Source organism: Heteronotia binoei, chromosome 18 (assembly GCF_032191835.1).
Source record: "Heteronotia binoei isolate CCM8104 ecotype False Entrance Well chromosome 18, APGP_CSIRO_Hbin_v1, whole genome shotgun sequence".
In the NCBI taxonomy this organism is placed as follows: domain Eukaryota; kingdom Metazoa; phylum Chordata; class Lepidosauria; order Squamata; family Gekkonidae; genus Heteronotia; species Heteronotia binoei.
The window spans coordinates 100,587-112,934 of NC_083240.1; the positions used below are offsets into that span (position 1 = coordinate 100,587).

General features: G+C 67.2%; 1 protein-coding gene across 2 annotated transcripts; it reads right to left on the reverse strand.

Annotated features, from left to right (window-relative positions):
* Positions 1 to 1,997: 1,997 nt before the first annotated feature.
* Positions 1,998 to 12,103, reverse strand: NECAP2 (NECAP endocytosis associated 2). Of its 2 annotated transcripts, XM_060258859.1 has the most exons (9): positions 11,997 to 12,101; positions 5,595 to 5,695; positions 5,135 to 5,239; positions 4,537 to 4,618; positions 4,108 to 4,216; positions 3,806 to 3,973; position 3,371; positions 3,185 to 3,275; positions 2,875 to 2,923 (listed from the first exon to the last, which is right to left on the reverse strand). In XM_060258859.1, exons 1-9 carry the CDS (start codon positions 12,086 to 12,088, stop codon positions 2,875 to 2,877), a joined length of 798 nt encoding a protein of 265 aa, XP_060114842.1. In that variant the 5' UTR covers positions 12,089 to 12,101. The 2 variants fall into 2 exon arrangements, with proteins under 2 accessions (XP_060114841.1, XP_060114842.1); XM_060258858.1 differs by lacking the exon at position 3,371 and having other exon boundaries at positions 1,998 to 2,923; positions 11,997 to 12,103.
* Between the last annotated feature and the right edge of the window lie 245 nt (positions 12,104 to 12,348).

The following is a 12,348-nucleotide window of genomic DNA, read 5'->3' on the forward strand; positions in this document are numbered from 1 at the left end:
AAGCTTGCCCTGCCCGCCGGTGCCTCCCCCCCCGCATCTTTGGGCTGCTGGAATGCAGGCACCAGGCATGCAGCAAGGCCAGGAACCCCCCCCCCCCGAAAGTGCCCCCCCTCATCCCCCCCTGCATCTTTGGGCTGCTGGAATGCAGGCACCAGGCATGCAGCAAGGCCAGGAACCCCCCCCCCATAAAGTGCCCCCTCCCTCATCCCCCCCACCCCCATCTTTGGGCTGCTGGAATGCAGGCACCAGGCATGCAGCAAGGCCAGGAACCCCCCCCCATAAAGTGCCCCCTCCCTCATCCCCCCCACCCCCATCTTTGGGCTGCTGGAATGCAGGCACCAGGCATGCAGCAAGGCCAAGAACCCCCCCACACACACACACAAACAAAGTGCCCCCTCCCACATCCCCCCCACCCCCATCTTTGGGCTGCTGGAATGCAGGCACCAGGCATGCAGCAAGGCCAGGAACCCCCCCCCCACATAAAGTGCCCCCTCCCTCATCCCCCCCACCCCCATCTTTGGGCTGCTGGAATGCAGGCACCAGGCATGCAGCAAGGCCAGGAACCCCCCCCCCACATAAAGTGCCCCCTCCCTCATCCCCCCCACCCCCATCTTTGGGCTGCTGGAATGCAGGCACCAGGCATGCAGCAAGGCCAGGAACCCCCCCCCCACATAAAGTGCCCCCTCCCTCATCCCCCCCACCCCCATCTTTGGGCTGCTGGAATGCAGGCACCAGGCATGCAGCAAGGCCAGGAACCCCCCCCCACATAAAGTGCCCCCTCCCTCATCCCCCCCACCCCCATCTTTGGGCTGCTGGAATGCAGGCACCAGGCATGCAGCAAGGCCAGGAACCCCCCCCCCACATAAAGTGCCCCCTCCCTCATCCCCCCCACCCCCATCTTTGGGCTGCTGGAATGCAGGCACCAGGCATGCAGCAAGGCCAGGAACCCCCCCCCCCCACATAAAGTGCCCCCTCCCACATCCCCCCCTCCCGCATCTTTGGGCTGCTGGAATGCAGGCACCAGGCATGCAGCAAGGCCAGGAACCCCCCCCCCCCACACACACACAAAGTGCCCCCTCCCACATCCCCCCCCGCATCTTTGGGCTGCTGGGAATGCGGGCACCAGGCATGCAGCAAGGCCAGGAACCCCCCCCCCCACATAAAGTGCCCCCTCCCACATCCCCCCCCCCCACATCTTTGGGCTGCTGGAATGCAGGCACCAGGCATGCAGCAAGGCCAGGAACCCCCCTCCCACATAAAGTGCCCCCTCCCACATCCCCCCCCCCCGCATCTTTGGGCTGCTGGAATGCAGGCACCAGGCATGCAGCAAGGCCAGGAACCCCCCTCCCACATAAAGTGCCTCCTCCCTCATCCCCCCCCCCTGCATCTTTGGGCTGCCCGCTGGAATGCAGGCACCAGGCATGCAGCAAGGCCAGGACCCCCCCCCCACAGAAAGTGCCCCCTCCCTCATCCCCCCCTGCATCTTTGGGCTGCTGGAATGCAGGCACCAGGCATGCAGCAAGGCCAGGACCCCCCCCCCCCCACAGAAAGTGCCCCCTCCCTCATCCCCCCCCTGCATCTTTGGGCTGCTGGGAATGCGGGCACCAGGAATGCAGCCTCTCCTTTGCTGCAAAGTCAGGAACCCCCCCCCCCTCCCCGCAGAAAGTGCCCCCCCATCTTGGGCTGCTGGGAATGTGGGCACCAGGAGTGCAGCCTCTCCTTTGCTGCAAAGTCAGGAACCCCCCCCCTCCCCGCAGAAAGTGCCCCCCATCTTGGGCTGCTGGGAATGCGGGCACCAGGCATGCAGCCTCCCCTTCGCTGCAAGGTCAGGAACCCCCCCCCCCTCAGAAAGTGTCCCCCCCATCTTTGGGCTGCTGGGAATGCGGGCACCAGGCATGCAGCCTCCCTTTCGCTGCAAGGTCAGGAACCCCCACCCTGCAGAAAGTGCCCCCCCTGCAGAAAGTGCCCCCTCCCTCCCCAGCACACTGAGACAAGCCTTTCAGCATTTGCTTTAATTAGGAACCAGTTTTTTAAACACTGCAAAATACTCTGCATGGCTGCAAAAGAGTAAAACTTTTTGAAAAAGAGGTCTTTGCCTCAGTATAAATAGATCAGAATAGATGTTTTGAAGAGAGAATTCAAGTCCAATCCTCCAAAGACGACATCTGAGCCGCGCTGCCTAGCAGGAGCTCTGCGGAACGTCTGCCCTGGGGCGGCTGGGACTGGGCTCCCCCGCCAGAACCAGAGGGAATGGGACAAGGTGCTCACGCAGTTGGAGGCACTGGGGCAGCAGGCGGAAAGAGGGAAGGACCCCGGGGAGGGGAGCTTTCAGCCCACCTTCGCTCCTGGCCCCCACCACCACGCGCAGACTAAAGATTCAGCCCCCACATCACCATCTGCCCTGCGGTCCAACTCGGAGGAAGTCGGGAAACTAAAAGCCCATCAGACGCAGGACAGTCCAGCCACCTTGAGAGCAGCCAAGAGGGCAGACCCCCCCTCAGTGCCCGGGGGGGAGGGTGAGGAGGAATGAATCCAGCAATATCTTCCTGAGTGCATGGGGGTGGCTACAATAGCCCAAGGCCTTAAAGACAGAGCCCCCCCTCCTCAAGGGCGCCTTGCTCTCCTCTCCTGGGGGGGGGAGGGGCTTCACCAGAGACACAAGGAGGCAGCCCCGAGGCTCAACATCCACTGCAGCGCTTCCATGTCCCTCAGGCTCCATCCACGCTGATCTGAGCACAGGAAAAAGAGTTCCCTTCAGCAGTTATAAGCAGTGGAAAGAAGCCCCCGTTCCTTCCCCTCCTGCCCAAGGCAAATGCTGAAAGGCATCGGGGGGGGGGGGGGGGCTGGCTCTTCTTGGCCTTTGGCCTTCCTGGATCAGAACTGGACCCAGCCTGTTGTCTGCTTAGCAGGTCCAGAAGCAGCCCTACGAGGAAGCAGAGAAGCAAGGGGCTTTTAGCACAGGGCTCAAGGGAGGGGCAGCTTCCTGCAGAGATGTCGCTCCCCTCCCCCCCCCCCCCCCCCCCCCGTCATGGGCATGATGGAAACGCAGACCCTCAGAGAAGGCCCTCCTCCCTGTTTGGGAGTTTTCAAAATCCTTCCAGAAGAGGGGGAGGAGGAGGAGAGCAGGAAGGGCTTCAAGCCTGGCCTCCAACTGGGACCCCCCCTCTCCCAGCAGTCTCCTCACCCAGACGCCTGAGTGAAGTCTCCCCAGGTGTCAGCAGCGGCGTCAGCTGTAAGCGCCTGGTGGTGCTGTGGCCAAGCCATGGATGCTTCTGCTAGTAAGACAGAGTTAGGGATGAGCCAAGGTATTTACCATCCCCCCCCCCCTCGCAAGAGGTTGCATTTTGCAAAGACAGCCAGTTTCTGGCACCCTCCAGTGGGGGTGGGTCTCAGAGCAACGATCCACTCCTGGTTCAAACGGTGGAGGTGATGGTGCAGCCCAGCTGCTCAGCACGCAGACCACCGGGTCCTCTTTCTACCTGGCTCAGTGCTTCAGCTCCCTTGCTCAGCCGGGCCAGAGCATGGGTCCAGGAGGCATCTGGCAGCACCCCCCCCCCCAAAAAAAACCCCGCTCCATGGGCAGCCTTTGCCTAGAGATGGGGGAGCACACCAACCCGCTCCCATCCAGGCCTTGAGCTAGACAGCTTCACTGCCTACTGGCTAGCGGCAGCCCTGCTCCTGAAACACCCCAAATGCCCCAGTGGCCAGCTCTGCAAGGCAGTGGAGCCATCCTTCTCAGCAGGGGGGGGGGGTGGCCTTCACGCAGCTCCTCCCCCCACCACAGCCCCACCCAATTCCACCCGACCTGCTCCTGGGCGCTTGGTGGAGACGGTGCTGGATGGGATGACGCTTGCTGCTCGGGCAGAGGGACAAGTGACGCCTTCCCTCCTGGAGGGGGGGGGATCAGGCTGGGCCCCCCTGAGCCTCCTGGCCGAGATCTGCTCCCCGCTGTCCCCTCCTTCTTCTTCATATTCTAAAAGGAGGGTTAAAAGCATTGCAGCTCCTGTCTCCAGCTGCTCAGCAGCCTCACCCCCCAAGGGGACAAGCTGCAACTCCCTTTGCACAGGAGTCACTGCTCCCTCCCCGAGACTGCGGGGAAGCCCTCACCGCAATGCACAGCGTGATGGTCTGGCCATCCTTGAAGCCCAAGTCCAGTTTTGGGCCCTGCTCTGGATTCTGGGCCTGTCTTGCCAGCTCACTCTGCTGCTTCACCCACCTGCCAGGCACAGGAGAAACGGCCGGGTGGGAAAGGGGGGGAGGCCAACAGCCTCCTCTGTCCTACGTGGCCCAGAAGTGCGGGCAGGGGGAGGGGCACACAAGAGCAAACCCACCTTTGCTTCTTAGATGCACAGCAGTGCGGGGAAGGAGAGCGGCAGGAGAAAGGGGCTGCACCCTCCCGCCCCAAAGCTGGCATGACAGGCCACGCCCCTGCTGCTGCTCTCCCGGGGCAACATGCTCTCGAGTCTGTAACTCCTCTCCAGTCCCCAGCACTGTGCTGTGCACGAAGCAACCAGGCAAGAGAGGGTGAAGGCTCACTTGAAGTGGTCTTGGAGTGCTACGTTGAAGTCAAAGGCGTCGCCTCGGTCGACAAAGCCAAGGCCAATGAAAGCCCGGCGCCCTGGAACAGAAAACCAGATGCTGTGAGCAGCATAGCCTCCGGCCTCCCCTCCCAGCCAGCCTAGCCACACCTCTGCCACTGGAGCTCTGGGAACAAGCCAGCTCTCTGCCTCCGCTGAACTGCAAGCATGGGCCCCAGAGGGCTGCTCAAAGCCCCACTCAGCGGAGCTAGGGATGGAGCAGGGCTTTGGCCTCCTTCAGGGCATGGAGAGCTGCGGCCAAGCTCAGTCCCGCCATCTTGGGCACTGGGCAGCAGATGGGCTGGGAGAAGGTGCCCTTGGCCTGATTTCCCCAGAGACAACCTTCAGCAGGGAGTCCTCTCCCAGCACCTCTCTCATAAACCATGTCCCCCCCCCCCAGCCAAAGCCCAGGCTCCATCTCCAAAACGCCAGAAATTCCTCGGCTCTCAGTTGGCAACCCTTTGTGCCCATCCCAAGCAAGATGCTGTGAGGTTTTGTGAATCTCTGTGACTCAGGAGAGCGGGAAGCAAACGAGCCCCACCTCCAGACCCCCTTACCATTGCCATCCTCGATCCGGAGGACGAAATACCTGCTGGAGTCTGTCACGCCCTCCACAGCAAGGCCAGGAAACTGCTCCACTGGGGCCTGAGCAAAGAGCTCTCCTGAAGGGGGGAAGAAGGCAGGTGGGCAGGAGTCGGCGATGCAGCACCAGCCAGCCCTCCCCATGGGCCAATAGCAGCAACTGGCACTCGGGGGCGGGGAGGGGGGCAAGCAGTGCAGAAACACCTGCAGCTGGAGGCTTGCCTTGCGGGTGTCTGGAGTCCAAAATGCACAGGCAAGGAGAACCTGCCCTTTCCTCGGGGGACAAGAGCCTCCCTGTCTGCACACCGGCATGAAAAACGTCCTCCCTTCCCAAGCCTCCCAACTTCCAATGCCTGCTGCATGCAGCAGCTGCTTCCAGCCCAGGGGGGTTTCCAGGCAGACGGGGGCCCACAGCACTTCCCCTCCTGGATGCACCTGAAGTCTTGTCCTCCAGCTTAATATAGGCGACCTTCCCCTGGGACGTGATACGCATCCGGCCGCTCCATGCCGGCTGGTCCAACTGCCACTCAGCAGCTCTAGCAGCAGAAATAGAAGAGGAAACAGGGAGATGGTACAGAAGCTCAATGAACCATTTGCATCTGTATATGCTGGAAAGAGTGGGCATGCGCCCATGCAGGGCTCCAGTTGAGAGGACAACAGATGAAGTTCCACATCTGCTGGGGAAATTAAAAACAGGAAGGCTGCAGGTCCTGATGCCTCTAAGGAAACGCAAAGGTGCAACTCTTCATCTACTTACTAACCCATATAGGTTCCCCATCTCTAAATTTAGCCACTGTGCCAGAAGCCCAAAGAACAGCAAATGTTGCATTATTTTTGTTTGTTTTTAAAAGGGAGTCCAGAGAGGAACAAAGAAAGTGCAGGCCAGTCAGCCGAATGTCTGTCCTAAGCAAATCAATACAAAACTGTAATCGAAGTTAAAATTATTAGGCATGTAGAGAAATAATGCCTACTGAGGGGAAATCAGCATGGTTTCTGCAAAGGGAAGTCCCGCCTCACTAACCCTTTGGAGTTCTGCAGGCATGGGGGGTGCAGCTGGAGGAGAAGCACAACCAGAGAGGAATCCCTCGCCTTGCCGGGGGGGGGGGGTCGGGCCTGGAGGGGAGCTGCTGGGGGGGGAGGGAGGGGGCTGCAGGCATGGGGGGTGCAGCTGGAGGAGAAGCACAACCAGAGAGGAATCCCTCGCCTTGCCCGGGGAGGGGGGGGCCTGGAGGGGAGCTGCTGGGGAGGAGGGAGGGGAAGGGGGCTGCAGGCATGGGGGGTGCAGCTGGAGAAGCACAACCAGAGAGGAATCCCTCGCCTTGCCCGGGGGGGGGGGCGGGCGGAGGGCCTGGAGGGGGAGGGGCTGCAGGCATGGGGGTGCAGCTGGAGGAGAAGCACAACCAGAGAGGAATCCCTCACCTTGCCGGGGGGGGGGGGGGCGTGGAGGGCCTGGAGGGGAGGGGTGGGGGGAGGGGGCTGCAGGCATGGGGGGTGCAGCTGGAGGAGAAGCACAACCAGAGAGGAATCCCTTGCCTTGCCCAGGGGGGGCTGGGGGCCTGGAGGGGAGCTGCTGGGGGAGGAGGCGGAGGGGGGGAGGGGGCTGCAGGCATGGGGGTGCAGCTGGAGAAGCACAACCAGAGAGGAATCCCTCGCCTTGCCGGGGGGGGGCTGGGGGCCTGGAGGGGAGGGGGAGGGGCTGCAGGCATGGGGGTGCAGCTGGAGGAGAAGCACAACCAGAGAGGAATCCCTTGCCTTGCCCGGGGGGGGGGGCCTGGAGGGGAGCTGCTGGGGGAGGGGGGGGAGGGGGCTGCAGGCATGGGGGTGCAGCTGGAGAAGCACAACCAGAGAGGAATCCCTCGCCTTGCCGGGGGGGGGGGGGGGCGCGGAGGGCTTGGAGGGGAGGGGTGGAGGGAGGGGGAGGGGGCTGCAGGCATGGGGGGTGCAGCTGGAGGAGAAGCACAACCAGAGAGGAATCCCTCGCCTTGCCGGGGGGGGGGGGGGCGCGGAGGGCCTGGAGGGGAGGGGTGGAGGGAGGGGGAGGGGGCTGCAGGCATGGGGGGTGCAGCTGGAGAAGCACAACCAGAGAGGAATCCCTCGCCTTGCCAGGGGGGGGGGGCGCGGAGGGCCTGGAGGGGAGGGGTGGAGGGAGGGGGAGGGGGCTGCAGGCATGGGGGGTGCAGCTGGAGAAGCACAACCAGAGAGGAATCCCTCGCCTTGCGGGGGGGGGGCGCGGAGGGCCTGGAGGGAAGGGGTGGAGGGAGGGGGAGGGGGCTGCAGGCATGGGGGGTGCAGCTGGAGAAGCACAACCAGAGAGGAATCCCTCGCCTTGCCGGGGGGAAGGGGCGCGGAGGGCCTGGAGGGGAGGGGTGGAGGGAGGGGGAGGGGCTGCAGGCATGGGGGGTGCAGCTGGAGAAGCACAACCAGAGAGGAATCCCTCGCCTTGCCGGGGAGGGGGCGCGGAGGGCCTGGAGGGGAGGGGTGGAGGGAGGGGGAGGGGGCTGCAGGCATGGGGGTGCAGCTGGAGGAGAAGCACAACCAGAGAGGAATCCCTCGCCTTGCCGGGGGGGGGGGGGCGCGGAGGGCCTGGAGGGGAGGGGTGGAGGGAGGGGGAGGGGGCTGCAGGCATGGGGGGTGCAGCTGGAGAAGCCAAACAGAGAGGAATCCCTCGCCTTGCCGGGGGGGGGGGCGCGGAGGGCCTGGAGGGGAGGGGGAGGGGCTGCAGGCATGGGGGTGCAGCTGGAGGAGAAGCACAACCAGAGAGGAATCCCTCGCCTTGCCGGGGGGGGGGGGCGGAGGGCATGGAGGGGAGGGGTGGAGGGAGGGGCTGCAGGCATGGGGGGTGCAGCTGGAGGAGAAGCACAACCAGAGAGGAATCCCTCGCCTTGCCGGGGGGGGGGGAGGTGGGGCGCGGAGGGCCTGGAGGGGGGGGGTGGAGGGAGGGGGGGGGGCTGCAGGCATGGGGGGTGCAGCTGGAGGAGAAGCACAACCAGAGAGGAATCCCTCGCCTTGCCGGGGGGGGGGCGCGGAGGGCCTGGAGGGGAGGGGTGGAGGGAGGGGGAGGGGGCTGCAGGCATGGGGGGTGCAGCTGGAGAAGCACAACCAGAGAGGAATCCCTCGCCTTGCCGGGGGGGGGGGGGCGCGGAGGGCCTGGAGGGGAGGGGTGGAAGGAGGGGGAGGGGGGCTGCAGGCATGGGGGGTGCAGCTGGAGAAGCACAACCAGAGAGGAATCCCTCGCCTTGCCGGGGGGGGGGGGGGGCGCGGAGGGCCTGGAGGGGAGGGGTGGAGGGAGGGGGAGGGGCTGCAGGCATGGGGGGTGCAGCTGGAGAAGCACAACCAGAGAGGAATCCCTCGCCTTGCCGGGGAGGGGGCGCGGAGGGCCTGGAGGGGAGGGGTGGAGGGAGGGGGAGGGGCTGCAGCATGGGGGTGCAGCTGGAGGAGAAGCACAACCAGAGAGGAATCCCTCGCCTTGCCGGGGGGGGGGGGGCGCGGAGGGCCTGGAGGGGAGGGGTGGGGGGAGGGGGAGGGGCTGCAGGCATGGGGGTGCAGCTGGAGAAGCACAACCAGAGAGGAATCCCTCGCCTTGCCGGGGGGGGGGGCGCGGAGGGCCTGGAGGGGAGGGGTGGAGGGAGGGGGAGGGGCTGCAGGCATGGGGGTGCAGCTAGAGAAGCACAACCAGAGAGGAATCCCTCGCCTTGCCGGGGGGGGGGGGGGCGCGGAGGGGCCTGGAGGGGAGGGGTGGGGGGAGGGAGAGGGGCTGCAGGCATGGGGGTGCAGCTGGAGAAGCACAACCAGAGAGGAATCCCTCGCCTTGCCGGGGGGGGGGGGGCCTGGAGGGGAGGGGTGGAGGGAGGGGGAGGGGCTGCAGGCATGGGGGTGCAGCTGGAGAAGCACAACCAGAGAGGAATCCCTCGCCTTGCCGGGGGGGGGGGGCGCGGAGGGCCTGGAGGGGAGGGGTGGGGGGAGGGGGCTGCAGGCATGGGGGGTGCAGCTAGAGAAGCACAACCAGAGAGGAATCCCTCGCCTTGCCGGGGGGGGGGGGGCGGGGGGCCTGGAGGGGAGGGGTGGAGGGAGGGGGAGGGGGCTGCAGGCATGGGGGGTGCAGCTGGAGAAGCACAACCAGAGAGGAATCCCTCGCCTTGCCGGGGGGGGGGGGCGCGGAGGGCCTGGAGGGGAGGGGTGGAGGGAGGGGGAGGGGGCTGCAGGCATGGGGGGTGCAGCTGGAGAAGCACAACCAGAGAGGAATCCCTCGCCTTGCCGGGGGGGGGCGCGGAGGGCCTGGAGGGGAGGGGGAGGGGCTGCAGGCATGGGGGGTGCAGCTGGAGGAGAAGCACAACCAGAGAGGAATCCCTCGCCTTGCCGGGGGGGGGGGCGCGGAGGGCCTGGAGGGGAGGGGTGGGGGGAGGGGAGGGGGCTGCAGGCATGGGGGGTGCAGCTGGAGAAGCACAACCAGAGAGGAATCCTCGCCTTGCCGGGGGGGGGGGCGCGGAGGGCCTGGAGGGGAGGGGTGGGGGGAGGGGGAGGGGCTGCAGGCATGGGGGTGCAGCTGGAGAAGCACAACCAGAGAGGAATCCCTCGCCTTGCCGGGGGGGGGGGGCGCGGAGGGCCTGGAGGGGAGGGGTGGAGGGAGGGGGAGGGGCTGCAGGCATGGGGGTGCAGCTAGAGAAGCACAACCAGAGAGGAATCCCTCGCCTTGCCGGGGGGGGGGGGGCGCGGAGGGCCTGGAGGGGAGGGGTGGGGGGAGGGGGAGGGCTGCAGGCATGGGGGTGCAGCTGGAGAAGCACAACCAGAGAGGAATCCCTCGCCTTGCCGGGGGGGGGGGGCGCGGAGGGCCTGGAGGGGAGGGGTGGGGGGAGGGGAGGGGGCTGCAGGCATGGGGGGTGCAGCTAGAGAAGCACAACCAGAGAGGAATCCCTCGCCTTGCCGGGGGGGGGGGGGGCCTGGAGGGGAGGGGTGGAGGGAGGGGGAGGGGCTGCAGGCATGGGGGTGCAGCTGAGAAGCACAACCAGAGAGGAATCCCTCGCCTTGCCGGGGGGGGGGGGGGCGCGGAGGGCCTGGAGGGGAGGGGTGGGGGGAGGGGAGGGGGCTGCAGGCATGGGGGGTGCAGCTAGAGAAGCACAACCAGAGAGGATCCCTCGCCTTGCCGGGGGGGGGGGGCGGGGGGCCTGGAGGGGAGGGGTGGAGGGAGGGGGAGGGGCTGCAGGCATGGGGGGTGCAGCTGGAGAAGCACAACCAGAGAGGAATCCCTCGCCTTGCCGGGGGGGGGGGGGCGCGGAGGGCCTGGAGGGGAGGGGTGGGGGGAGGGGGCTGCAGGCATGGGGGTGCAGCTGGAGGAGAAGCACAACCAGAGAGGAATCCCTCGCCTTGCCGGGGGGGGGGGGGGCGGGGCGGAGGGCCTGGAGGGGAGGGGTGGAGGGAGGGGGAGGGGGCTGCAGGCATGGGGGTGCAGCTGGAGAAGCACAACCAGAGAGGAATCCCTCGCCTTGCCGGGGGGCGGGGCGGAGGGCCTGGAGGGGAGGGGTGGAGGGAGGGGGAGGGGCTGCAGGCATGGGGGTGCAGCTGGAGAAGCACAACCAGAGAGGAATCCCTCGCCTTGCCGGGGGGGGGGGGGGCGCGGAGGGCCTGAGGGGAGGGGTGGAGGGAGGGGGAGGGGCTGCAGGCATGGGGGGTGCAGCTGGAGGAGAAGCACAACCAGAGAGGAATCCCTCGCCTTGCCGGGGGGCGGGGCGGAGGGCCTGGAGGGGAGGGGGTGGAGGGAGGGGGAGGGGCTGCAGGCATGGGGGGTGCAGCTGGAGAAGCACAACCAGAGAGGAATCCCTCGCCTTGCCGGGGGGGGGGGGCGCGGAGGGCCCTGGAGGGGAGGGGTGGAGGGAGGGGGAGGGGCTGCAGGCATGGGGGGTGCAGCTGGAGAGAAGCACAACCAGAGAGGAATCCCTCGCCTTGCCGGGGGGCGGGGCGGAGGGCCTGGAGGGGAGGGGTGGAGGGAGGGGGAGGGCTGCAGGCATGGGGGTGCAGCTGGAGAAGCACAACCAGAGAGGAATCCCTCGCCTTGCCGGGGGGGGGGGGGCGCGGAGGGCCTGGAGGGGAGGGGTGGAGGGAGGGGGAGGGGCCTGCGAGGCATGGGGGGTGCAGCTGGAGGAGAAGCACAACCAGAGAGGAATCCCTCGCCTTGCCGGGGGGGGGGGGGGGCGCGGAGGGCCTGGAGGGGAGGGGTGGAGGGAGGGGGAGGGGCTGCAGGCATGGGGGTGCAGCTGGAGAAGCACAACCAGAGAGGAATCCCTCGCCTTGCCGGGGGGGGCGGGGCGGAGGGCCTGGAGGGGAGGGGTGGAGGGAGGGGGAGGGGCTGCAGGCATGGGGGGTGCAGCTGGAGGAGAAGCACAACCAGAGAGGAATCCCTCGCCTTGCCGGGGGGGGGGGGGCGGGGCGGAGGGCCTGGAGGGGAGGGGTGGAGGGAGGGGGAGGGCTGCAGGCATGGGGGGTGCAGCTGGAGGAGAAGCACAACCAGAGAGGAATCCCTCGCCTTGCCGGGGGGGGGGGGGGGCGGGGCGGAGGGCCTGGAGGGGAGGGGTGGAGGGAGGGGGAGGGGCTGCAGGCATGGGGGGTGCAGCTGGAGGAGAAGCACAACCAGAGAGGGAATCCCTCGCCTTGCCCAGGGGGGGGCGGGGGGCCTGGAGGGCAGCTACTGGGGGGGGGGGCTGGGGGCAGGCGGTGTGGCCCAGGGGAGTCCCAGGGGGCGGCGCTGGGGGTCCTGGATCCCTCCCGGGGGAAGCGAGCCAGCGGAGGGAGGGAGGGAGGTTCCTGGGGCCGGCCGCGGGGGCGACGGTGGGGGGCGGGGCCGACCTGTATCCGCGGTTGGAGGCGCGGGGGGGGAGGCGGTAGACGAGCACTTCCGGCTTGACGCAGAGCACCGACTCGTACCCGCCGTCCGCCATCTCAGCGGGGAGCGCGGAAATACGGGCCTCTGGCGGGGCGGGGCTAGAGGCGTCGCGCATGCTCCTGACCGGACGGCGGCGTCCCAGCTTCCGGCTGTGCGCGTTCTCCCCCGACTTCCGGGCTGCCTTCGACACCGTGGGCGGGAGTGGCGGAAGGACGCGGGATGGGGGCGGGCGGACCTCCCTCCGAGAGAGAGAGAGAGGAGGCGGCTAACGCTCGCTTCCTCAAATGCAGTCCCTGCCCGGCCGCCCGCCCCGCA